Genomic DNA, 27707 nt, shown 5'->3' with positions numbered 1-27707 from the left:
CATATTGTGACGAGCCAGTTGCTCGGCCACCATTGACCAGACGTTTTCAATTGGTGAGAGATCTGGAGAATGTGCTGGCCAGGGCAGCAGTCGAACATTTTCTGTATCGAGAAAGGACGGTACAGGACCTGCAACATGCGGTCGTGCTGAAATGTAGGGTTTCGCAGGGATCGAATGAAGAGTAGAGCCACATGTCGTAACAAATCCGAAATGTAACGTCCACTGTTCAAAGTGCCGTCAATGTGAACAAGAGGTGACCGAGAGGTGTAACCAATGGCACCCCATACCATCACGCTGGGTGATACGCCAGTATGGCGATGACGAATACACGCTTCCAATGTGCGTTTACCGCGACGTCGCCAAACACGGATGCGACCATCATGATGCTGTAAACAGAGCTTGGATTCATCGGAAAAAATAACTTTTGCATTCGTGCACCTATGTTAGTCGTTGAGTACACCATCGCAGGCGCTCCTGTCTGTGATGCAACGTCAAGGGTAACCCCAGCCATGGTCTCCGAGCTGATAGTCCATGCCACTGCAAACGTCGTCGAACTGTTGTGCAGATGGTTGTTGTCTTGCAAATGCCCCGTCTGTTGACTCAGGGATCGAGACGTGGCTGCACGATCCGTTACAGCCATGCGGATATGTTGCCTGTCATCACGACTGATAGTGATACGAGGCCGCTGGGAACCAGCACGGCGTTCCGTATTACCCACCTGAACCCACCGATTCCATATTCTGCTAAGTGTCATTGGATCTCGACCGATACGAGTAGCAATGTCACGATACGATAAACCGCAATCGCGATAGGCTACAATCCGACCTTTTCCAAAGTCGTAAACGTGATGGTACGCATGTCCCCTCCTTACACGAGGCATCACAAAAACGTTTCACCAGGCAACGCCGGTCAACTGCTGTTTGTGTATGAGAAATCGGTTGGAAACTTTCCTCATGTCAGCACGTTGTAGGTGTTGCCACCGGCGCCAACCTTGTGTGAATGCTCTGAAAAGCTAATCATTTGCATATCACAGCATTTTCTTCCTGTATGTTAAATTTCGCGTCTGTAGCACGTCGTCTTCGTGGTGTAGCAATTTTAATGTCCAGTAGCATATTAAGCTGATTCATCTCTCCTTCTAATACAAATCCATCAAGAGTCTCAAATAAAGCAGCTAACTACTGCAACAGATGCTTGACTTACCGACCGGAACGCAGCAGACCGCAGCGCACAGCACACGCCGGAGGTCCACTCACCACGGCCGCCAAAAGCCGACTGACCACTGAGCTATCCAGACAAAATGGCGATCGCAACTGCACGGAATGTCCTAGCATATCTCCCGTCATACCCAAATTCTCAACTTATCCGCACAGTACTGATGTAGTGCCCCTACCCATTACTCGCGGCGTTTCACCGATTCCCGTAACAGCAATACGTGAATCAATGCCCACTGGCAGCTACATGTCATAATGGCTGCAGGATCAAAATAGCAAAGCAGGTCACTTATTATTGCATCTGAATTTCTTTTACAGTTTCGAGAAAACTCTAGAGTATGCAAACCTAAATAACGTTAGTTTCTTTGTTGTAGGAATGGTTCTTCAGCCCACTCATACCTTTCCGACCAGCTATAGAAGGTGAAGGAGAAGATTCGTTTCTGCCCAAACATCCACTTGAACTGGAGCCTCATACAGCAATTCCATGGATGACAGGTGCCACCCAGGACGAAGGGTACCTGTTTGCAGCGGGTAAGGTTTCGTTTTTACAGGTTGACTCGCTGATGAATCTGGAAGCCTTACGGTATGGAATACTAATAATTTCGTCGAGGTAAATATTTTGGTAGCTCCTTCAATGCAGATACCATACAAGCTATTTTGCTTACACCGACATCGGAAACGTTATGAATTGCCGATAAGAAGAAATAGTAGTGATGAGCATAAAAATGAAACCTTTATTACTCATTCATTTCGGCACGTTACTTTTTGTTTTTTCATATTTTCGGTAGCTGAAAAGTTAGCAACTAAACGTTAGAAGATGGTTTAATGACTCATTTCCTGTAGCACAAAAACTAGCATATGTTTTCAAACTTAAGGGGCCAGTGGAACATTGTGTTATTTGCAAGAAAATCATCGAACTGCACACCCCATTTCATAATAAGATGTGAGCACGTACTGCCTTTTGTTATTCACTGATGAGCCAGACAGTTATGATCACTCGTTTAATAGTGTGTTGGTACGCTTATGGAACAAAGTGAATCAGTGATTCTGAATTTCATGGATTCGAAAACGTCGTTGGTAGTTTTCCAGAGCTGTGTGATACGAGGTATCTACGTACAGATCACCCAATTCCCGTAAACTGCGGATTGGCGGTCCGTGCCACGCACCAAGCGTCCGCCAGCGTCTCTGACTTGATCTATCAGATTGACATCAGGCAAACTGGATGGCTAAGACATCAATGTTGATACACTATCATGCTTCGCAAACCACTGTAGCACAGACAGTTAACCTGCCGGAAGATGCTGTCGCCATCGTGAAAGAAACCAAGTATCATATGGTGCAAGTAGACTGTGACAGCCGGTCGGAGTGGCCGAGCGGCTGTAGGCGCTATAGTCTGGAACCGCGCGAGCGGTACGGTCGCAGGCTCGAATCCTGCCTCGGGCATGGATGTGTGTGATGTCCTTAGGTTACTTAGGTTTAAGTAGTTCTAAGTTCTAGGGGACTCATGATCTCAGATGTTACGTCCCATAGTGCTCAGATCCATTTGGACCATTTGGACTGTGACAAAATTTCTTGTCATTCAAAGCTGTTATGTTGCCTTCGATTATTACACCAACTCCCATGGGATCCCACATAAATGTCCTCATGGCATAACACTGTCAAACCTGTCACTGTCGATACATGGCACGATGTACGTTTCGAACAGCCGTTCGTTAGGATGGTGGTGTATCCGGAGATGACAACTGACCTGGTGTAATATCCGACCAGGGGACACGTTTTCGTTGATCCACGGTGCAATATCGATAATACCGTGTCATTGCAGTCATAATTGTCGTGACCGTTGAATTAACGTGGAAACAAATAGGAGTCATCTACTACGGTGGCGTATATTCAACAATGTCCACTTAACTGTATACTCAAAAACGCTTTAGGTTGCATCAGCATTGTACTCTGCTGTCATATCTGCCACTGATTGTTACCTATCCTGCTTTCAAGGACTGGGCAAGTCTCTGACCTCTACAACATTACTACCTCCAAGGTAATTCTCTAAGGCAGGCATTCACACACGGAGTCGTTCGTTATTCCCAGTCCTGGTAGCAGCGCTGAAACGCTTCATCTGACAGGGCCTTTGGTATGTCGGTCGCGTTCCTTTGAAAGTTCTCGAGACTTCCAAAAGACTTTTTCAGTTTCGGGAATAGAAAGAAATCACAAGGACTGAGGTCACTTGAATACGAGGGGCTGTGGAACAATAGGAATGCCTTTAGAGGTCAAAATTCCGTGATGGAAGTGGCCTTGTGACATGGGGACACTGGGTGTTGGCAAGAGACAGCACACACTTTTCTGCAATGTCCAGTTTCACTCGAGTCAGCCTTTGGGAATTTGTGGAAAGTACTATGGGATCAAACTGCTGAGGTCATCGTTACCTAGGCTTACACACTACTTAATCTAACTTAAACTAACCTATGCAAAGGACAACACACACATCTATTCCCGAGGGAGGACTCGAACATCCGACGGGTGGAGCTGCGCGAAACGTAACACGCCGCCTCAGACCGCAAGGCTACCGCGCGCGTCGATTCACCCTTTCCATGAGTCTTTCACGGATATCTTTAAACTCTTGGTTGACAGTTTGTCCTAGATGAACAAACCGTTCTACAGTTAAGAAAGCAAATTTTCATCTTTTATTTGCTCATTCGAGCTATTTCGGTCGAGGAGATGTGTGGATGTGCCACCCCTGACTTTGCCACTTTGTCTCAAGATCGTACTCAAAACTCAAGGAATCGTCACCAGTGGTCACTTGCAGTCCTCTCAAAAAATTCAACGCACACACTTCTTCCACTGTTCTTCTGCTGTTTTGAGGGTTTTCAGCATCACTTTCGCACAAGCCTCTCGCACGTGCAAATCTTCTTTCAAAATTTTATGTACGCTGAAAGTGTTGAAGTTTTACAGGTCACCCATCATCCTTATTGTTAAACGTCAGCCTGATCTCACAAGAGCAAGAACACGTTTTCGTCGGTTTTTGAAGATAAAGACCTTCCTGAGCGACGTTCATCTTTAGCGTATTCTCGGCCTTCCAGAAATGATTTGTGTCAGGGAGAAACTTTTGCTCTTGATAAGGATTGTTCCCCGTAGGCCTGTTCCAGCTTTTCAAAGGTCTAGGTCGCGGATTCCCCAAGAGTAACACAAAACTTGATTGCTTAACTTAGCTCTAAATCTCGCTATTTCTTTTTCGAAACATTCACAGATACACACACACACACACACACACACACACACACACACACACACAACTTCACTGGCGGCGCTGTAAAGAGCCACGAATGTCTGTACGAACTAAAACTTGGAATGAACATCTGGAAGGGATGAACACACATGTCTGCACAAGTAGAGTAACACCGCTCGCAGTGTTGTTACTCTCATTACTTTTATCACACACTTCGAGGATGCTCACGACAGTAGTTCACGAACAGTAGACAAACTTCGCCGTTTCCCAGGAGCCGGGCCATAACTATCTCCCCTTTGTCAAAGTGGCAGAAACTTTTCCCTTTTTCCGCCCACGTCGTCACTAGAATGATACACTATGTGATCAAAAGCACCCAGACACCTGGCTGAAAATGTCTTACAATTTCGTGGCGCCCTCCATTGGTAATGTTGGAATTCAGTATGGTGTTGGTCCACTCTTAGCCTTGATACAGCTTCCGCTCTCTCAGGCATACGTGCTATCAGGTGCTGGAAGCTTTCTTGGGGAATGGTAGCCCATTCTTCACGGAGTGCTGCACTGAGGAGAGATTTCGATGTCGGTCGGTGAGGCTTGGCACAAAGTCGACGCCCCAAAACATCCCAAAGGTGTTCTATAGGATTCGGGTCAGGACTCTGTGCACGCCAGTACATTACAGGGATGTTATTGTCCTGTAACCTCTCCACCACAGGCCGTGCACTATGAACAGGTGCTCGATCGTGTTGAAAGATGCAACCGCCATCCCCAAATTGCTCTTCAACAGTGGGGAACGAGAAGGTGCTTAAAACATTAATGTAGGCCTATGCAGTGATAGCGCCATGCAAAACAAGGGGTGCAAGCTCCCTCCTTGAAAATCACGACCGCACCATAACACCATCGCCTCTGAATTTTACTGTTGGCACTATACACTCTGGCAGATGACATTCACTGGGCATTCGCCATTCCGACAACCTGCCACTCGGATCGTCACATTGTTTACCGTGATTCGTTACTCCACACAACGTGTTCCCATTGTTCAATTGTAAAATGTTTACGCTACTTACACCAAGCGACATGTCGTTTGCCATTTACCGACGTGAAGTGTGGCTTATGAGCAGCCGCTCTACCATGTAATCCAAGTTTTTTCACCACTCCTCAACTGTCATAGTACTTGCAGTAGATCCTGATGCAGTTTGGAATTCCTGCGTGGTGGTCTGGATAGATGTCTGCCTATTACATATTACGACCCTCTTCAACTGTTGGCGATCTCTGTCAGTCAACAGATGAGGTCGGCCTGTACGCTTCTGTGCTGTATGTGTCCCTTCACGTTTCCAGTTCACTACGACATCGGAAACAATGGACCTAGGATTGTTTAGGCGTGTGGAAATCTCGCGTGCAGACGTATGACGCAAACACCAAATCGTCTGACCACGTTCGATGCCCATGAATTTCGCGAAACGCCTTATTCTGCTTTTTTACGATGTCTAATGATTACTGACGTCGCTGATATGGAGTACCTGACAGCAGCTGGCAGCACAATGCAATGCATCTAATTTGAAAACGTATGTTTTTGGGGATGTCCGGATACTTTTGATCACATAGTGTTTCTCAATCGTCTCTGCTACGCTTGAACACAATACTTACCGCGCCACCAGCTGGCGCTTGTTCTCGTGGTGGACATTCGTCATAATGTTTTGGCTCACGAGTGTACTTCATGATGTTTGTTTTTGGTTAGAAATATACTGATATATCTGCAATATTTTCATACTTTTAATTTCGTTTTTTCTCTGTTTACGAAATATTTGCTCCGCCTGTAATATGATGACAATAAATTCAGTAACCACATAATGTGTCTTTATCTAATTTGACCGCTCTGAATACTACTTCATGATTCGTTGCCTTTTTCAACTGTACGAATCCATGTTTTCTGATCTCATCCGTCCTGGAAACATAACCCACCAAATAGAAATAGCACTAAGACTTCATTGGTAATATGTCCTGTTTTTTAAATTATTTTTTTTTAAATTCTAACACTTCAATATTTTAACACTTAAGTTTTTTTCTTTTCCATTTAGATCTCTGTCAACATTAGAGTAAACTGTAAAATATCATCAGAAAAAGAAAAAGCAGATTCAAAATTCCGAGCAGCTTAAAACTACGCGTCGAACAGTGATTTCAACCTGGAACCAGATTTTCGTAGAAATTGCTCTCCCCACCTGAGCTACCCAGGCTTGGTTAACTCAGCTGGTAAGAGCAAAGCTTGAGCAGTATAGTGGAACCCGTGGCACGACTGAAAGCAGGTGCCATGGAGGAGAAACTAATTGCAACACGCTACTAAGTATCTGTCTCTAAATTAAGTGGTCATAAGTATAGTACATCAGTACTGTACACAGTTAAAGTAGAGAAATTTTTCATATGTCACTAGCGAAATGACGTAGCCTTATGATTCCCTGCAAATATTGACGAATGTATGATATACGTCCATTGAATAACTTTTCATCAAAAATTGCTCTACATTTCAGCTTGCATAGCAAATGAACAGCTACTGGAAGACTTGACACAGGATGGAGAAAGGCTGTTTCCCTTGTCTTTATCGTATGACGGAGAGCCAGAGGCTGATTTCGTCACTAAGAAGATTAAGGATTTCTACTTCTCAAACGGTGAACTTTCTGTCAGCAAACTCAGTGAAGTAAATATTCTCAAACTGAATGTACTGTTTGTATTCCGACTAAAATGAAATTTAAGATTAAGAATCTCTTATTTTATCACTTAGGTGTATAACATGCTACCCACTACATTAATCCGCCTCTGTAGATCAGTGGTCAGCATATCTGACTCCCACGTGGAAGACCTAGGTTCAATACCGAGTACTGCCAGGGAAAAAGAAAATAATGGCCGGCAGTGCGGTGTGCTGACGTCATGCCCCGCCCATCCACACCAAAACCACCAGCCACCGCTGGCAGAGTGTGACACGGCTGTCCCGATTGGCAAATCAGGGGCGGAACACGGAGATTTGCTTTTGATTGTGTCAATATATTACTGTCAATGAAAGGCACGACGCAAGAGTTAATCTTACCTGGAATCCTAAAATGGACCACAGAAATGTCCACTACTTACAGGAGTCCAATGCATGTACCACGACAGCTGACTGTGGGTGAATATTAAGTCCTATTACTATCCAAAGGCCCAAATATTTTCGTGTATGGGATTGTGAACGAAATTTAGATAGCACTATCACTAAGAAGCCATGCAGTGTCTATAAGAGAACGCTAAAGTGTTCCCCTTAGAACACCAGCCATAATCACGAATCAAAAACGTTGACGGATACAGACCAATGATACATTTCACTTAATGAGACATTACATTGGATTAAGTATATCGCACTCAGTCGCCACTGTTATAGATAGCGTTTCATTTATACACTCCTGGAAATTGAAATAAGAACACCGTGAATTCATTGTCCCAGGAAGGGGAAACTTTATTCACACATTCCTGGGGTCAGATACATCACATGATCACACTGACAGAACCACAGGCACATAGACACAGGCAACAGAGCATGCACAATGTCGGCACTAGTACAGTGTATATCCACCATTCGCAGCAATGCAGGCTGCTATTCTCCCATGGAGACGATCGTAGAGATGCTGGATGTAGTCCTGTGGAACGGCTTGCCATGCCATTTCCACCTGGCGCCTCAGTTGGACCAGCGTTCGTGCTGGACGTGCAGACCGCGTGAGACGACGCTTCATCCAGTCCCAAACATGCTCAATGGGGGACAGATCCGGAGATCTTGCTGGCCAGGGTAGTTGACTTACACCTTCTAGAGCACGTTGGGTGGCACGGGATACATGCGGACGTGCATTGTCCTGTTGGAACAGCAAGTTCCCTTGCCGGTCTAGGAATGGTAGAACGATGGGTTCGATGACGGTTTGGATGTACCGTGCACTATTCAGTGTCCCCTCGACGATCACCAGTGGTGTACGGCCAGTGTAGGAGATCGCTCCCCACACCATGATGCCGGGTGTTGGCCCTGTGTGCCTCGGTCGTATGCAGTCCTGATTGTGGCGCTCACCTGCACGGCGCCAAACACGCATACGACCATCATTGGCACCAAGGCAGAAGCGACTCTCATCGCTGAAGACGACACGTCTCCATTCGTCCCTCCATTCACGCCTGTCGCGACACCACTGGAGGCGGGCTGCACGATGTTGGGGCGTGAGCGGAAGACGGCCTAACGGTGTGCGGGACCGTAGCCCAGCTTCATGGAGACGGTTGCGAATGGTCCTCGCCGATACCCCAGGAGCAACAGTGTCCCTAATTTGCTGGGAAGTGGCGGTGCGGTCCCCTACGGCACTGCGTAGGATCCTACGGTCTTGGCGTGCATCCGTGCGTCGCTGCGGTCCGGTCCAAGGTCGACGGGCACGTGCACCTTCCGCCGACCACTGGCGACAACATCGATGTACTGTGGAGACCTCACGCCCCAAGTGTTGAGCAATTCGGCGGTACGTCCACCCGGCCTCCCGCATGCCCACTATATGCCCTCGCTCAAAGTCCGTCAACTGCACATACGGTTCACGTCCACGCTGTCGCGGCATGCTACCAGTGTTAAAGACTGCGATGGAGCTCCGTATGTCACGGCAAACTGGCTGACTCTGACGGCGGCGGTGCACAAATGCTGCGCAGCTAGCGCCATTCGACGGCCAACACCGCGGTTCCTGGTGTGTCCGCTGTGCTGTGCGTGTGATCATTGCTTGTACAGCCCTCTCGCAGTGTCCGGAGCAAGTATGGTGGGTCTGACACACCGGTGTCAATGTGTTCTTTTTTCCATTTCCAGGAGTGTATTTACAGCCTTTTGACTGGAAACTTCGAGGTTTAATCTTTCCCTCAGGTACAGTTTGGTACTAATGGATACCATCCCAAGAAACAACTATTTCGTGTTGTCAGTAAGAACGAAAACAGTTCGTTTCCTAATTAGGTGAATAACAATCTAGTTCATTTCATAGTTCGTTAAGTCACAAAGCTCTTTCTTTCCATATATACTTACGGGAAGCTGGCTTCAGCCGGGAATAAGTTTAGCCGAAATTTTTACAAAGGGCCTACCCGTGTTCAGTAAGGATAGATGAAATACAGTTGGTGGTGGAGTATTTATTGCTGTCAGAAGCAGTTTACCTTGCAGTGAAACTAAAGTTGATAGTTCCTGTGAGTTAGTAAGGGTAGAGGGTATGATTGAAAGTCGGAATATATTAATAACTGGTCCCTTTTACCGACTTCCCGACTCAAATGATACGGTTCCTCACCATTTCGAAGAAAACTTGAGTATCATTTCAAATAGGTAACTCACATATGCAATTAAAGTTGGTGGTGATTTCAATATGCCATCGATATATCGGCGAAAATATAGGTTTAAAGTCGGAGGTAGGCACAAAACGTCGTCTGAAATCTTAACTGCCTTGTCAGAAAATTGTCTTGAACAACTGTTTCAGGAGTGTAAATTCTTGAGAAAATGAACTTGACCTCTTCTCAGCAACAAATACACCTGACCAAATAAGCAGCATCGTGACACATACAGGGATTAGTGACCACAAGGCTGTTGTAGCTAGACTGACTGCTTTACCATCCAATCCTACCACAAGTATACGCAAAATTTACCTTTTTAAAAAACGAGACAAAAATGCGTCTGGCACCTTTCTTGAGAGACGGACTCCAACCCTTTCTGTGTGACTGTATAAGCGTAGAACAGATGTGGTTTAAATTCGAAGAAGTTGTAGCTATGGCAGTTGATAGATATACCAAATAAATTAATAAGAGGTGGTACTGATCCACCATGGTGCAAAAAACAGGTCAGAATACTATTGCAAAAGCAACGAAAGAAGCATGTCAAATTAAAAGGAACGCAAGATCTCGAAGATTGGCGAAGTTTTACACAAGCTTGATATTTAGCGAAAACTCATAATAGTTTCCACAATGAAACCCTATCTCGAAGTCTCGCAGGAAACACAAACAAATTCTGGTCGTATATAAAGTACGCCAGTGGCAATATATAGTCAATACCTTCACTGCGCAATAACAATGGTGATGTTATTTGTGGCAATGCCACTAAAGCAGAGTTACTAAACACTCTTCTCAGGAATTCCTTCACAAAAGAAGACACAATAAATGTTCCAAAATTCGAATCAACAATAAGTGTCGAACATGAGTAACTTAGAAGTAAATATCTTTGGTATAGCGAAGCAGCTTAAAACACTTAAGAAGGACAAGGCGTCCGATCGTCATTGTTTACCAGTCAGGTTCCTTTCAGAGTATGTTGATACAATAGCTCCGTATTTAGCAATCATATACAGCCGCTCGCTCGTAGAAAGATCCGTACCAAGGGACTGTAAAGTTGCACAAGTCACACCAATACCCAAGAAAGGAAACAGTAGTAATCGGGTGAGTTGCAGACCCATCACTAACGTCGATTTACAGTAGGATTATGCGACATATGCTGTGCTCCAACATTATGAATCACCTTGAGGAAAACGAGTTACTGACAAATAACCAATAGGGATGCAAAAATTATCGTTCTTTCGAAACACAACAAGCCCTTTATTCTCACGAAGTAATGAGTGCTATCGACAGCGGACGTCAAATTGATACCATATTTTTAGATTTTTAGGAGACTTTTGACACCGTTTCTCAAAAGGAACTTCTAATTAAATTGCTTGACTATAGAGTGCCGCCTCATTTGTGTGATAGGATTCTGATTTCATGTCAGAATGTTCACAGTTCGTAATAATTGACGGAAAGTCATCGAGTAAACCAGAAGTAATATCTACCGTTCGTCAATGAAGTGTTATAGGACCTCTGTTGTTTCTGATCTATATAAACGATTAAGGAGACAATCTGAGATGCTCTCTTAGATGGTTTACAGATGATGTTGCCATTTACCGTCAATTAATGTCGTCAAGACGATCAAAACAAGCTGCGTACAGATAAAGACAAGATATCTGTACGGTGCAAAAAGTGGCAATTGACTCTGAATCATGAAAAGTGTCAAGTCATCCACATGACCACTAAAAAGAGTCCGCTAAATTCATCCATACGATAAATCACACAAATCTAAATGCTGTAAATTGAACTAAATACTTAGGGATTACAGTGACAGAATAACTTAAATGGAACAATTGCATAGGTAATGTTGCGGGGTAAGGAAACCAAAGACTGCTATTTATTGGCAGAAAACTTATAAAATGTAGAAGGTTTACTAAAGAGGCTGCTTACACTACGCTTGGCCACCCTCTTCTAGAGTGTTACTGTGCGGTGTGGGAACCGCATCAGATAGGATTGACAGAGAACGTCGGAAAAGTTAAAAGAATGGCAGCTCGTTTTGTATTATCGCGAAATAAGGAGGGGAAGGGGGTAGTGCTACGGATATGATACACAAATTTGGGTTGCAGTCATTAAAACGAAGGCCGTTTTCGCTGCGGGGGAATCTTCTCTTGAAATTTCAATCACCTACTTTCTCCTGAGAGTGTGAAAATATTTTGTTGGCACCCACCTGCATAGGGAGAAATGATCATCATAATAAAATAAAGGAAATAAGAGTTCGCACGGGAAGATTTTGGCGCTCACTTTTCCCAGTCGCTGTCTGAGAGTGGAAAGGTAGAGAAATAGCTTCGAGGTGGTTCGATGAACCCTCTGCTAGGCACTTAACTGTGAATTGCAGAGTGATCATGTAGATATAGATATGGATTGTATTTTATGAAGCAACTCTAAACTAATGGATGCATGTAATACTACCATAAGTTACTGTCACTACAAGATTAAATGCCTCATGTTTTTATTGTGTGATTTTACTCGCTTGCCCTATCAGATTTTTGTATTAATGCATGTGTGAATAAAAGTGACCGACATTGTTCTGTAAAAGTATTTTTTTTTCTTTCGCTACTGAATTTGATGGAATGATCTGCCATACAAATAGTTTCCACTTTTCTCTTTCTAGTTATACACTGATGGATTGTTTATCTGGAACGTGGATGAGGCTGTCAGGAAGTACAAGGATGCGGCGCCTGTGTACTACTACGTTCTTTCATACAGGGGAAAATACCGAATGACAAAATACTTCGGAGGTGGTGATCTGGATCTGGGTAAGAGTTCTGTGAAAATTTTTCGAAAGTGAAATGAATAAAGTAAATAGTCGTTAGAGGTCTCATTTACTCTTTTGAAGTGCTTTGTAGAGTCTAAAAGTATATTTTTATTTCTTCCTCAATGGTTAGACCCGTAATTTGCGCAAAAAGCTTTTTTTCTAAAGAACTAGGAATTTGTACTCTTCACGAGAAAGAATTAATGCAAAATTCATGATTGGAGGAACAGTATCATAGGTATGTAGAAATAGATACTCTGAGAATTAAAAAAAATGTACAGAATTCACCTCAAATCATAGATGTATTTATTAAAAACAATTTGTTTGTTTAAGACGATTAATCGTACCGAATGCCAGATAAAATAAAATACAAGGGAAAACTTATGATTTTATGAAACGTGAGGGAGTGCCACAAACCGGTTCTCTCGGTTTTTTTTTTTTTTTTTTTTTTTTTTTTTTTTTTTTTTTTTTTTGTAATCAGCTCAGCCTGTCTCAGAATTTTAACTGTTATCATAGGCCTATTCATGGTGCACTGAGGCGCATAATTCATGATTTAAATTTAATTAACTCTACAATAAAGGTGCATAACCACCATCATTAACATACGAGTGATAGTTTTACAACGGAAAGCAAAACGTAAATCTTGAAATATATGGCAGTGACAGTGAGATTTTCGAAATTTGCAATCTTCGATAATCAGACATCTTCTTAATAGTGTTATTAAATAGAGAACCATGAAATATTTGCTATGTTTGTAATGTTATTATCTGCTACATCGGGTAGGCTGGCGGGAAATTGTTGTTGAAGTAAATGAATAGCACAAATAAGAAACCAACCATTATAAGAGGCAAGAGTTTGTGATTGCTAAATAATGCAACGACGTTAAGGCTAACTTGGTACATTGTGTGTGCAACTCAGTCTTCTCTTTATAATAATTACGCGGTTATTTGATGTATAATTTACGCTTTGGCTAATTATAAAGCGAAAGTTTTTTTTGGTTTTATCCTCTTAATGACAATTGTAAACTATTCAGAATCACTATGTAAGGTGTTGCAATGCTTCCCACATGTGCAACTTCTTTCTGATACTTAAATAATGCATCGCCGTTATTAGAGATAATGATCAGTACTATCCCGTAGCACAACGATAGACTTCTACATGGGTACGCTGGCACAGAACTGTTGTTGAAGTAAAGGAAAAGAAAGAATAAGAAACTAACGATTATAACATGCGCGAGTTCGTGATTGCTAAACAATACACCGAACTTGGTACATTGTGGGTGCAATTCACTCTTCTCAGCATAATACACTACTGGCCATTAAAATTGCTACACCAAGAAGAAATGCAGATGATAATCGGGTATTCATTGGACAAATATATTGTACTAGAACCGACATGTGATTACGTTTTCACACAATTTGGGTGCGTAAATCCTGAGAAATCAGTACGCAGAACAACCACCTCTGGCCATAATAACGGTGACTGGCGTATTGTGACGAGCCAGTTGCTCGGCCATTATTGACCAGACGTTTTCTATTGGTGAGAGATCTGGAGAATGTGCTGGCCATGGCAGCAGTCGAACATTTTCTGTTCAAAGTGCCGTCAATGCGAACAAGAGGTGACCGAGATTTGTACCAGTGGCACCCCATACCATCACGCCGGGTAATACGCCAGTATGGCGATGACGAATACACGCTTCCAATGTGCGTTTACCGCGATGTCGCCAAACATGGATACGACCATTGTGATTCTGTAAACAGAACCTGGAGTCATCCGAAAAAATGACGTTTTGCCATTCGTGCACCCAGGTTCGTCGTGGAGTACACCATCACAGACGCTCCTGTGTGAGATGCAGCGTTAAGGCTAACCGCAGCCATGGTCTTCGAGCTGATAGTCCATGCTGCTGCAAACGTCGCCGAACTGTTCGTGCCGCTGGTTGTTGTCTTGTATACGTCCCCATCTGTTGACTCAGGGATCGAGACGTGGCTGCAGGATCCGTGACAGCCATGTGGATAAGATGCGTGTCATCTCGACTGCTAGTGATACGAGGCCTTTGGGATCCAGCACGACGTTCCATATTACCCTCTTGAACCCACCGATTCCATATTCTGCTAACAGTCATTGGATCTCGACCAACGCGAGCAGCAATGTCGCGATACGATAAACCGCAATCGCGATAGGCTACAATCCTACCTTTATCCAAGTCGGAAACGTGATGGTACGCATTTCTCCTCCTTACGCGAGGCATCACAACAACGTTTCACCAGACAACGCCGATCAACTGCTGTTTGTGTATGAGAAATCGGTTGGAAACTTTCCTCATGTCAGCACGTTGTGGGTGTCGCCACCGGCGCCAACATTGTGTGAATGTTCTGAAAAGGTAATCATTTTCATTTCACAGCATCTTCTTCCTGTTGGTTAAATTTCGCGTCTGTAGCACGTCATCTTCTTGGTGTAGCAATTTTAAGGCCAGTAGTGTAATTACGCACTCATTCGTTGCGTAGTTTAAGTTTTGGCTAATTTAAAGTGATCGCTCTTTTTTGACTTTTACTCTCTTTCGACCTTTCTAACCTATTCAGAAGCACTATGTAAGGTGTCGCTATGCTTCCCTCAATGTTTGATATCTTGCTGATACTTAACTCATGCATCGCCTTGATTAGTGATAATGATCAATAATAATCCGTAGCACAACGATTGAAGCATGGAAGGAAGGAAAATTGGCTGTAATGTCCCGTCGACATCGAGGTCATTAGAGAGGCAGCACAAGCTTGAATTGTGCCAAGAATGGGGAAGGAACTCGACCGTGCCCTTTCGAATGAATCATACTGGTCTTTGCGTGGAGTGATTTAGAGAAATAACTGGAAACGTCAGTGAATGTGAATGTCCTGTCGCGACTTTGACCCGAATGCGAGTCAAGTGTGCTAACCACCATGCCATTTCGCTCCGTCCACAATGATCGAGGCTGAACGGGAAGCGAAGGTTGTAGAGAGATGTAGTGAGCAGGTGACTGCAGCTGAGTTAGTTGTCGTCAGAAGAGAGACCAGATTAACGGAACAGCATGTGTGTTCTGTTATGTAAAGCAACACAGTGATAAAGGTGGCGAATAAATCAAAATACATACAAAATTACAATGATTCCGAACAAAATACAACCAGTTTTTGATCAGTGATGTCAGTTTTTCATATTTAAGAAAGACTAGTTGGAAATCGGATGATCTGTACAGTTTTGAGCAAGTCTGAACCCCCCCCCCCATAAACGACATCTGCCAGAGTTACAATCCTTAGGGGTCTATCGGTGTCTAGTGCGCACAATTTTCAGCAGTGTTATCGTAAGTTCTTCGAAGACTAGTGGACAAGTCAGAATGTAATTTCAGGCTGAAAAATTGAATTGTAGATCTTCTGTGATAGAGTGACCTTCTGTGTTACAGGAGTGGCCCATGGGGACGATCTGTTTTACTTATTTTCGAAGAATCCTTACTATCCAACATCTGGTGACATGCCCGAGGAGGACTACGAAGTCGTTAAAACCATAACCAAGCTCTGGACAGACTTCGCTAAAACTGGGTGAGTATGTATTAGACTTAATAAATAAGACCAACATCTGGTGAAATGCCCGAGAAAAACTGTGAAGACGTTAAAACCATTACCAAGCTCTGTGCAGACTTCACTAAAACCTGCTGAGTATTTAATAAATAGGCCAATTTGTCAAAAGGATATTTTGGTGAAGCAGAGTGTACTTCACCAAGAAATTAACTGTCAGAATTGATTGTGTGTAATGGGCATGTAGCACGGTTTTTACAGTGGTTATTAAGGGTAATGAATTTCAGTTTACGTCGGCATTGGCAGTGAGGTTCTGCTCGTTTGGACTTGGAACGTTTGCTGATAGCTTTCGTGAATTCAAATGCAAAAACAATGTTTGACCTTTGCCTAATGCAGCTTTCGGTAGAATGTACCGCTGAACATAAAAATGCCTATTACAAATGTGTGTCCGAGTTTAAATCTCGTTGGCTGTGTCATCATCCACGGGGACGTAACACACCAGTGGTATTGCTTTATTGCTGATTTGCTGTTTCCTAGAAATTGATTTAATGGTGGGCATGACATGGTTGATGGAAAGAAATTCTTCAATACAGTATGGCTACTGTCTGCTAATATATTGTTTATTTTCATAAGTTTAAATGCAGCGTGTGCAACACCTGATTGATCCCTGCAGTCATTCAAAAATTTACAGAGTTGTAAACAACACACAACAATTCAGGGTTAGAGATCGTCAGTCTACTGTGGGTAGCTTATGTTCATGAACTCGTATAGCTATTTTACAAGTCCCTAAAGCTGTCGCATGAAACATTTCAAAAACTTTTAGTTGTGACAAGTGCGCCGTACATCCGCAGCACAGGTTTTGCCTCGATGCCTTTGTATAGCAGTACATATTACGACTATTACACATCACTATGTAACATACCTTCTGTAAACAGTGCTTAATTTCTAAAATTTTAAGTGCCAGAACGGAGTCTTGAACCACACAATCCCTTCTTCCCAGCCACAAAATACCTTTATGTATTGTGCACACACACACACACACACACACACACACACACACACACTAGCCCCACGCCGTTATGGCACCTTCCGACCGAAATTAAGCCCTGCACGGTAAACGCCACATCAAACAGTTTCAAACAGGCATGTATATGAAGAACTGCAGACGAGTTTATTAAAAGATAATATGCGAGCATACCATTAGTAGAGGTTCTGCACGGTTACACCTAATATGAAGGTAGTATGAGTTCTCCAGATCCTTACCTAATTTTCCTAGTGGATGAGTAACTGCAATTTATGACTAGATATTTATTTACTCATATAAAATTACGTAAATTTATCTTGCGTAGCAAGAGCAGATGTTGGTATCAACTTTATTAGTAACTACGAGGAAATGCTGAAAAGTAATGAATCCGATTTTTTTATTCCGTTCTCAATATTCTCAATATCGGTTGAAGTACTACATGTCATTCATACAACTCGGTCGACTTTTCCGCTTCGCTGACTCAAGGTACAACCCTGTGCCGCTAGGGGCCTGCGAGTAATGATGAAAACGATGGTGCTAATCTTAGCGCGTGTGACAATGCTTGGAATGAGCTACCGCTTACGGCGGCCGATGGCATCCATGGGAATCAGGTTGATGAACTCATGAGACAAAATCATCGGACCGGAACAGCTCTGAGGTAAGTATGGCATATTACGTGAGAGTCTACAGCTCATCTTTTCAGAACAGCGAGACCCTCATAAAACTGAAAGGACGAATTCGAAAACGTCGTCCACACACTGAACACCCCTCTTTGAGCAACACAATGCTAGACCACATTACGAGTGCTGCGACACCTGCAACAATCCGAGGCCTTGGATTCACTGTCATCGATCATCCTCCATAGTCTCGACTTGGTCCCATCAGAGTTTCATCTCTTTCCAGAACTTAAAGAACACCTTAAAGGACTTCATTTTGATACTGTTGAAGCGGTAAAAGCAGAGGTGATGTGCCTCAGTCAACGAAGTCAAATATTCTACAGCGACAGCATTAACAAACTAGTCTCTCGTTGGGAGAGATGTTTTCATCACCAGAATGACTGTGTTATCAAAAAAAAAATGTGTAGATAAAAGTTATAAAGATGCAGATGGCAATGAAGTTTGTTTTATTTAAAAAGCTTTAAAAGTTTTCACATAAAAAATTCGAACACATTACTATTCAGCACACCCTCGTAGCTCAATAGTGTGTTGATATTTTAATGACAATCCTCAAAGACCACAGTAGTATTGTCTGTAAACTTTTGTATTTTGTGTTCATGTAATTAGCTTTATATTTGAATGGAGGCCACTATTAAAGTGTCTGTCTTGGATTCAGTGGTGCATGCCGTTGCAGAAGGTATTTATGGGCAAGCAGTAGGTGCATAAGATTTTTCGTTGGTTCGCTTTTGTAGTTGTTAGAATGTTTTTGTCAGGAGGCTGTGCAGCCAAGCGGCCACGTGTAAGTAAAAGCCTTTAACATTTCTATGGACTTGGAAAAATTACACCAGCGAAAGTTACGAATCTAAAATTTCTCTATATTCCTGCGTTTTCGGTGGTCGACTTTGCGAGACTTTAAGGACGTCTGCTTCACAGGACTAAAGATAGCTGTGAACTGTAATTATTTGCTGCAGTTGAGATTTATTTTAATGTATAATGGACAAATTGCATATTTTTCGCAATGGTTACTCCAAGCAACGAACTATAGTTTATTTCGCCACTGACAGTGGACACTGCCGGTTTCGACTTAGAACATTTGCTTTTGACTTCGTGAACTAATGTACTGTTGAATGAACTTCGCTCTCACATTTTTTGGTATTCGACGCCCTACATACACTACTATCTCATTAATTTTTTAAAACTGTTTTTCGTTTGAATTCGCAATTCATGTGACGTCATCGTTCTCGTATGTGAAAAACTTACGTTTATGAACTCGAATGGATACTTACAAGTCTCTAGACCTGTCTTACGAAACTTTTCAAATAGCAGCGATTACTGGTTTAATCTATAAATATCTAGTTCCGCGTATCTCATTAATACTTCAGGTTTTACCCAATCCTTTTTCGCTGATTTCTTCATTTAATAAACATGGTTTCAAAATTGGGTCTTTGTTAAATGTGTGGACGTTAAGGCGACGGTGCCCAACCGATCCCACACCTATCACAACGAGTCAAGCCAACAAATTAGGTTGTGCATTGCCACACCAATAACGGCCACTACATTCGCTGGTGTACTCGTAAGCTGCCCTTACACGTTTACGAAATTAAAGTAATAACCAGTAAGTTTTCCTATTACTATTCAACACTTCCATAACATCTACTTTCTAAGTCTTCTATTTTCCTTTTGTAAGTGCGATTTACCATCAACGTTTCACTTTCAAATAAGCCTACACTGTTGACAAAAACTTTCAGAAAAGACGCCCTGAAACTTAAACTTATATTTTGTCCCAACAAATTCATTTTTCTGGAATGTTTTCTTGCTACGGCCTGTCTGTATTTTATATTTACTTTGCTTTGGCCATCTCATTTTGCTGGCCAAATAGCAAAACTCGATCCTACGTCTACCGTCCGATTTCCCAAACTAATTCCCGTACTGTGACTCAATTTAATTCCGCTACAATCCACTTCCCTTGTTTCACTTTCATAGATCTTTGCCTTATAATGTCTTTTCTAAACCGCTAGCCATTCCGTTACACTAATCTGCCAGGTTCTTTCCAACTCTGGCAGAAAGACAATGTCAGCGGCTAGTCTTATTGTTTTTATTTCCTCTACCTGAATTTCGATTCATGATTCAATACCTCTTGGCTTCCTTTACTAGTGAGTAACAGGGCGACAGACTACATTTCCGTGTCACTCGCTTCTCAGTTACTGCCTCCTTCACACGCTCTTCGACTCATAATATGATTTGTGCATAAGTAGTAGTTAATCTTTCTTTCCGTGTATACTATCTGCAACACTTCCTGAATTTCAAGGCCTATATAGCGTTGAAAATGGTCAAACGTTGTTGTAACTCTATTGGCAAGAGTTCCAACAGATCTTCCACCAGGTTGGTTTCTAAAAGTAGTTCATTCTTTCTTTTTGTAATTCGTATTTTTATTTAGAATCTGTGATTTATTAGAGTGATAATTTTGTGATCTGCCTTGTTTGCAAGTGAATTCTTACATTCTTCTTGAAGTCTGCTGGCATTTTGAACATCTATATGCCTTTCATATCAAAACGGATGTTATTGTCATCGTTGGTTTTTCCAAGGATTTCAGTAATTTTAGCAGCAAGTTGTCTATTCTATATGCCTTATTTGACGTTGGCTTTCATGCAGTGTCTAATTTTTCTCTCTTCCTTGTCTATTTCCTCTTCCTTTTGCATAATATTTTTATACAGTACCTTTCCTTGACCACCCCTTCTCTATATGTATTTCACTTTTCAGCTTTACCATCTGCTCCGCGAGTCTAGCCATGGAGTGCGCCACTCTCCGTGTTATGTCCTGGTCGGTTGTAGTGTCTGTCGTCCTCTACTTGTTCGTTTGTCCTGTCTGTTCGTTGTTAGCGATACCTCGAGCGGCACCCCCTACTGGCACCTTCACGTCTCTATTCTCTCCTGCGCACCGCTCGCCAGTCGCTCGTGGCTATAACACTCAGTACGTTGTCCTAAAAGGAGTTGTTCATCAGAAACGTGGGTATCGCAGGAGTGCCCCAGGCAAGTGTGATAGGACTCGTATTATTCCCTGCATACATAAATAACCTGACGTCCGTTTGCTGGTGATGCTGTGTTGTACGAGAACGTGACGTCGTACAGTAATTGTAGGAGGATAAAGGATGACAAACTGCATTCCTAGTTGCTCTAAATGTATAACAATGTAAGTCAATCCAGATGAGCAGGAGAAGCAATCCTTCAAACTTCGTATACATTATTAGCAGTGTGCTGCATGAGAGCCACATAGATTACATATCTAGGTGTAATGTTGCAGAGTAATATAAAATGAAACGAGGACGGCAGGTTGGTAGCAGCGAAGGCGAATCTGGAGAAAGTGTAGTTCATCTGTGATGGATCCGACTTAAAGAACAATAAATAACCCATCCCTGAATACTGCTCGAGAATTTGAGATCCCCATCAGTTCCGACTAAATCAAGACAACGAAGCAGTCCAGAGGCGTGCTGCGTGGTTTGTCACTGTAGGTTCGATCGGTACTGAAGCATTACAGAGGTACTTCGTGAATTCAATTGGGAACCCCTGTAGGAAAACTACGTTCTTTTCGCTAGACACCATGGGGGAAATTTAGAATACTGGCATTTGATGCCAGTTGCAGAACGACTCTACTGCTGCCAAGGTTTATTCCGCTAAAGGACCACAAAGATGAAATGAGAGTTTCTAGGGCGCGTACGGAGGCTTAGACACAATCTTATTTCCCTTTTTCCGTTTGCGATTGTAACAAGAAAGGAAATCACTTGTAGTGGTATGTGGTACACTCCACCATGCACTGTATGATTGATTGCAGAACTTGTAGATAGTCGTACATGCCAGAAAGTTTCTTCAGTTCTCCTACACACTGTATCTACCTTTCCGACAGTCATACACACCTACGTTGCTTTATATTTTCCTCTAGACATGCTGAGGCTATTTTGTACTTCCTGTCAATTTGTTGTTTAGATATGTATATTACCTTATGCCTCCATCATTTGAAGCATTTTTATATTTTCTCCTTATGTCAATAACATATTTCGTATGTTTTCCAAGCATTTCTTTGGGCATCGCCCGGTGGTCTACATTTTCCTCCGCTACCTTGGCTATTTCATCTCTCACCTATTCGTCTTGTAATCTGTTCCTTTCCCCTATTTCAGTCAATCGTTGGCTACTGCTCACTCTGAAACTGACAACAGCGTGTACTTTTTTCCACTTTATTCTAGTCTCAAATCCTTTCGCAGTTTCTTCAGTTTTAATTAAATTTCATAAATAATAAATTATGCACACTGTCAACATTTGCTCTTGGAATGTTCTGCAGTTTATAATGTTACTTCTAAATCTCTGCCTTTTCGTTAAATAATCAATTTTAATCTTCCGGTGTCTCCAAGTTTCTTCCACATATACCTTCCTTCTTGACTCTCAGCCTGTTAGCAATTATTAAAATGCTCATAATGAGACCTGCTTCTGTATTAAAAATATTTCGTTTTGTTTTGATAATCGGCTATTTCCTTATCAGAAATCCTGGAATTACAGCCACCAAACTTTACTGACTACTATAGTCATTTAAGAGTTGTAATTCAAAATACGTAAACTTTGTTTCTGACTACCGAAAACACTCAAAAAGTCCGCGTTTGGCAGAGGGAGGCTATTTGACATCCGAGCATATATTATTCAGGCGGATGCCATCATCATTACACCGTGTAATAGAGCTGTACGTGTTCGAGAAATATACCGACTATATCTCTCCGCTGCTTTAAGTCGTCCGCAATTTGAACATAGCAAGGCTTATGTTATAAGGCCACTTATCCATACTGTTGTTAAAGTAACAACTGTAAAGGCTACTGATCCATTTTACAAACCGTAAGTTAGCTGGCCGCTATCAATATTGTTAACGCATGCAAGCCATCCGACGCCCACAGCGGGAAAGTCCGTGGTTCTTGGGGAAGAAAGCGGTGGTGTGGCGTGTCGGAGAGGGGGAGAGGGGAGATGTTTTGCTGGACCAAATATTCCTAACGAGTGAGAAAGCAAAGAATTGTATTCTTGATCAAACACTTTCTGTAATGTTCTCTGAATCTTTTCAGATGATGCAAGGATAATTCTTGCAATATGACAATCTGATTTATTATTCACGCTTTCGAAAAAGTTCTTATTCTGTCGATATTTCTGTGATTATTGAAGGAGGAAGTATGGGAAAATACACGGGTACGTATAAGCTAATGTAAATTTTACAGTTTGAATGACAAATGAACCAAATGTTTTGCATATTGTAATTATGTTATTGGCTATAAGCTGGACCTTCTTCAACGTTTTTGTCAACTAATTCGATCAGGACGTTGCAGGATACTTCTCCAACACATTACTTTACTATCTGGTGTGATTTTGCCTGCCACGAATTCCTCTTCTTGTCAGTCTTCTCATCTCTGAGAAGCACTTGCAACCCAATTATTTGCTGTGTGTATTCCAGTCTCTGTCTTCCTCTACAGTTTTTCCCATCTACAGTTTCCTATAGTACGAATGGAGGCTATTTCATGATGCGTTAACAGATGTCCTATTACCATGTTCCTTCTTCTTATCAGTGTTTTCCATGAATTCTTTTACCCGCCGATTCTCCAGAGAAGCTCCTCATTCCTTACCTTACCAGCTACCTCACTTTCAACGTTCTTGTATAGCATCACGTCTCAAATTCTCCGATTATCATCTTTTCCGTTATCCCACAGTACATGTTTCACTACCATACAATGCTGTGCTACAAACGTACGGTCTCAGAAATTTCTTCTTCAAATTAAGACCTATGTTTGATACTGTTGGTCTTCTCTTGGTCATGAATGCCCTTTTTACAGTGATAGTCTGCTTTTGAAGTTCTCCTTGCCTAGATAACAGAATTCTTAACTTCATATACTTGGTGATCACCAGTTGTGAGTTAAGTTTCTCGGTGTTCTCATTTTTGCTATTTATCATTACTTTCGTCTTTCGGTTTGTTCTCAAACCATATTTTTTACTTATTAGACAGTTCATTCTATTCAACAAATTCTGTAATTCTTATCCACTTTCACTGAAGATAACAGCGTCATCAGCTCATCTTAATATTGGTATTCTGTCACCTTGAATTTTTCCTTTCATTACTGTAATTGCTTCTTCGATGTACAGATTCATCACTAGGGGACGAAAACTACATCACTCACTTACACCCTTCTTAATCCGATCACTTCGTTCTTGGTCTTCCACTCTTATTGTTCTCTCTTGGTTCTTGTACATATTGCATAACTTACGTTTTTTCCTATAGCTTATCCCCTACTTTTCTCAGAATTTCGAACATCTTGCACCATTTTATATTGTCTAACGTTTTTTCCAGGTCGACAAATCCTATGAACGTGTGTTGATTTTTCTTTAGTCTTGTTTCCATTATTAACTGCAGCGTCAGGACTGCCTCTCTCGTGCCTTTACCTTTCCTGAAGCCAAACTGACGGTCATCCAACACGTCCTAAACGTTCTTTTTGATTCCTCTGTAAATTATTCTTGTCAGCAACTTGGATGCATGAGCTGTTAATCTGACTGAGCGATAATTCTCGCACTGCTCGTGTGATACATAGCAGTTTGTATTTCAGCAAAATTTAAATAAACTTCTCAGTAATACACTTTGAAACATTCCGTACCACAGGAAGCTGTGTTATAGAATATACGAAGTCTGTAGTAAATTTCACATCTTTATGTGCATTACTTTAGACGTACTATTCCTTAAACACTCAAAAATGGATTTTGCAGGAAAGGAGAAAAAAGATTTTATTAGTATTTATGCCAGAAACAAGTACCTTACTGTTGGCCATGGCCGTACATTTTTCTCTTTCTGGTCTTCATGTAGGTCCGATCCTATTAAAGTGCCTTTTTGTCCGTATCTTTCAGTGCCATTTCAGAACCAGCAATGTGCACATCAACAGCCTCCTTCAGTAGTTTATCAGTGAATGGAACTACCTAAAATTCTAGTCTCATAAAGAGGTCCTGATTCTTCCAGAGTTAACATTATTGAACACAACATGTGCAACTTAGGAGAAAATACTCGTATTAAAAACAGTAGATGGACAGTACGTTGTCCTTGGCAATCTCTTCTGAATGATGTTATTAAAGCTTTCGTTCGTGTCTTGTGTTCAACCAGCTGTGCATTTACTTTATAAATCGTAATGAATCGCTTCGCAAATGGGTTCACAGTCTTTTATATTCTACAGATGTCTCCTCTGATGGCAATAAATAAACATAATATCCCAGACGAGAACAGAGTCAGGTTGAAAAGGGGGGTTGGCTCTTTACATTGGTTTAAACAAGATGGATTTTAATCATTTGCAGCAGGGATTAAGCTCTGAAAACAATATTTCTAACACGCTAAAAACTTACTGGTGGGAACCAAAATTTCAACATCTTTGGCCTATTTTACATACACCTCCCCTTAACCGAGTGGCAGTTTCGTCATGATGAATCATTTTAACAAATTTCCTGTTCGTCAACCCCGGCTGAAATGTCACCTACTGTTATAATGTGATGCTTTACAAATTATCAGTGTCTGTCTTAATGAACTTCGCGGAGAGAAATGCGTTTGTAGGGGCTGCAGGCTGTAGAAACAATTCTGTTCGATACCTTGTTGCTCTCAGTATACATGTATGGCTCTGAACAGAAAAAAACTTCTGTGCCATGTCAGTGAATGATGGAAGACTGTAATCAAAGAGGTAGTGCAAATAAAAGTAACAGAAAACAGTATCAACCACGACAGTTATTTGCAACAAAATCTATATGGTGTGATACGTCAACAGAAATTCGTTAGGTCGCTCCCTGCTAAGGTCTAGGCAGGCAGTGAAGACAATGTTCTGAAATATCTGAAGGACGCAATGCTGGGAGCCCCCACTACTGAACGATATGTTATTTACTAATACGCTGTATTCCAAAGTAATACGAATGGTTCGCACGTTTCTCCTTCGGAAAAGGAGGAGCGTGGTTCAGACTCGATTAAGGTTCACTTGTTGCACTAATCGGACCTCTAGCCTGATGAGACGTTGCTTAAATACGACTCTGATACTTGATTAAATAACCTGATAGCATTCGTGATATTTATCAAGAAAATCTGCACCCTCCTAAAGTCATTAACTTTCCATGTTGAGTCAAAGCACATGGAAGTAAGACTTAATGAGAGAGGGTTAAAAATATCAAGAGTCCGCCCTTAGTATCTAGATTTCTGTGACGATGAATACGTATCATACTGTAGAGGAAACCAAAGAAGACATTTTCCAAAATTTCATTGACGAATTGTAGTTTTGGCACTACTGTAGTTGCGTGCAACTCTTCCTATTGATTTTAGATTCATTTTACTACAGTTACGTGATATAGCTTCAAACCATCCATTATTATAACGTTATTTGCCAATAAAGCTTTTCATACATTTCAGAAATCCCACACCAGACAACGACCCTGTGCATTGGCCCAGGGTAACATCAGATGGTGATTTGGAGTACCTGGATATAGGAAAACAGCTGAAAACGAAGAAAGGTCTCTTCCAAGAGCGAGTGGATTTCTGGAGGTCGCTACCTCTCCGGCAAACAAAGCGATTCAGCGCTACCAAGGAAGAACTCTAACGTTGATTCAAATGGGAATTATGTATTAATGCTTCGTTATTTAAGAAAATACAAAACATTTCGGTTCACATAATACGAAATATGATTTTTAGCTCTCGTTAATGGAATTACTTTCTAAAAAACGTTTACTACTGAGCGAAAATGTTCATAGAATAGTATGTCCAGTTTTTGCACTATTTTTACGTATTACGCTCAACTCTCACTGCAGATAGTACTGCGTATATTGCTTTTTAGCTATGAAAAGTTTGTTGTGGTTTTTTACCGAAAGACAAATAACTAGTTTCGAAGCTGTCAGTTTATAAGTTTACTAAAACATTTGAAAGACGTAACAGCTTATGTCCAGTAAGTGTGATTAGTATTGATAATGACGACTCTGGCCCACTTCATTTCCATTTGTGACGAAACCCTAGCCGGCCGTTGTGGCCGAGCGGTTCTAGGCGCTTCAGTCCAGAATCGCGCTGCTGCTACGGTCGCAGGTTCGAATCCTGCCTCGGGCATCACTGTATGTGATGTCCTTATATTAGTTAGGTTTGAGTAGTTCTAAGTCTAGGGGACTCATGACCTCAGATGTTAAGTCCCCTAGTGCTTAGAGCCATTTGAACGAAACCCTATGACATCATCACGTGATAAGCGCAGCTCCGTTTCCTTCCTCCGTCCTCTCCCCCTCCCCCCTTGTGACTGGGCTTCCGCCTCCGCTTATAATAAAAGTGCCGAAGCTCTTTAGTAACTGTCCCAGATTGGTGTTGGGATGTGGAGCGATGGAATTTTTCAAATGTAAATTTCATATCACAATCTGGTAATCGCTCTGTACTCTGTAAGTAGTTAAAATTCTCGGAATTCTTCTTCGAACGACTCCAGGTTCAGGCTGTACAATAAGCGAAAAAGAGACATTGGAAATTTATAACAAAGTGACGCCAATGGCTGATCAGTGCCACTTCGAAATATTGCTTCTCTGCCAAAAAAGGGAGATAAAATCACGATGGCAAAAGACAAAAGCACACATTCAGGAACTTCCTAGCTGCTTTCGAAACAAACTGAAGGCCGTGCCCTCGTTTTTCGTACAGATAATGTAAATGCTAACATATAGACTCTTTCATCAGGGATCGTGACACAAAATTTTACACACAAAAAAATTTTAAAAAGAAAATGATATTACAGTATCCCGCTGAACGCCTACGAAAAAATTATATTGAGCGTAGTCACTGTACACACGAAAAGAAAAAATATACAAATTTTTACATGTTTGACGAAAACAGTGCAATAAATGAATGACTGATAAGTTATCGCGGTCCCGAAAAACAACGGC

The 27707-nt window shown here is 41.9% G+C and overlaps 1 protein-coding gene across 4 annotated transcripts in view; it reads left to right on the top strand.

Annotated features, from left to right (window-relative positions):
• The window catches only part of LOC126251475 (venom carboxylesterase-6-like), a 196256-nt gene extending 169653 nt beyond the window's left edge, over positions 1–26603 (top strand). For all 4 annotated transcript variants that reach the window (XM_049951918.1, XM_049951917.1, XM_049951916.1 and 1 more), the window contains 5 exons: positions 1586–1742; positions 6951–7117; positions 12413–12557; positions 15981–16116; positions 26215–26603. In XM_049951918.1, coding sequence (XP_049807875.1) covers positions 1586–1742; positions 6951–7117; positions 12413–12557; positions 15981–16116; positions 26215–26401 — 792 coding nt within the window. In that variant the 3' untranslated portion in view covers positions 26402–26603. The remainder of the gene's footprint in view (positions 1–1585; positions 1743–6950; positions 7118–12412; positions 12558–15980; positions 16117–26214) is intronic.
• Positions 26604–27707: the final 1104 nt, after the last annotated feature.

Source organism: Schistocerca nitens, chromosome 4, assembly GCF_023898315.1.
Source record: "Schistocerca nitens isolate TAMUIC-IGC-003100 chromosome 4, iqSchNite1.1, whole genome shotgun sequence".
NCBI lineage: Eukaryota > Metazoa > Arthropoda > Insecta > Orthoptera > Acrididae > Schistocerca > Schistocerca nitens.
Note: the sequence above shows the minus strand (reverse complement) of the source record. Positions and strands in the feature narration are given on the sequence as shown.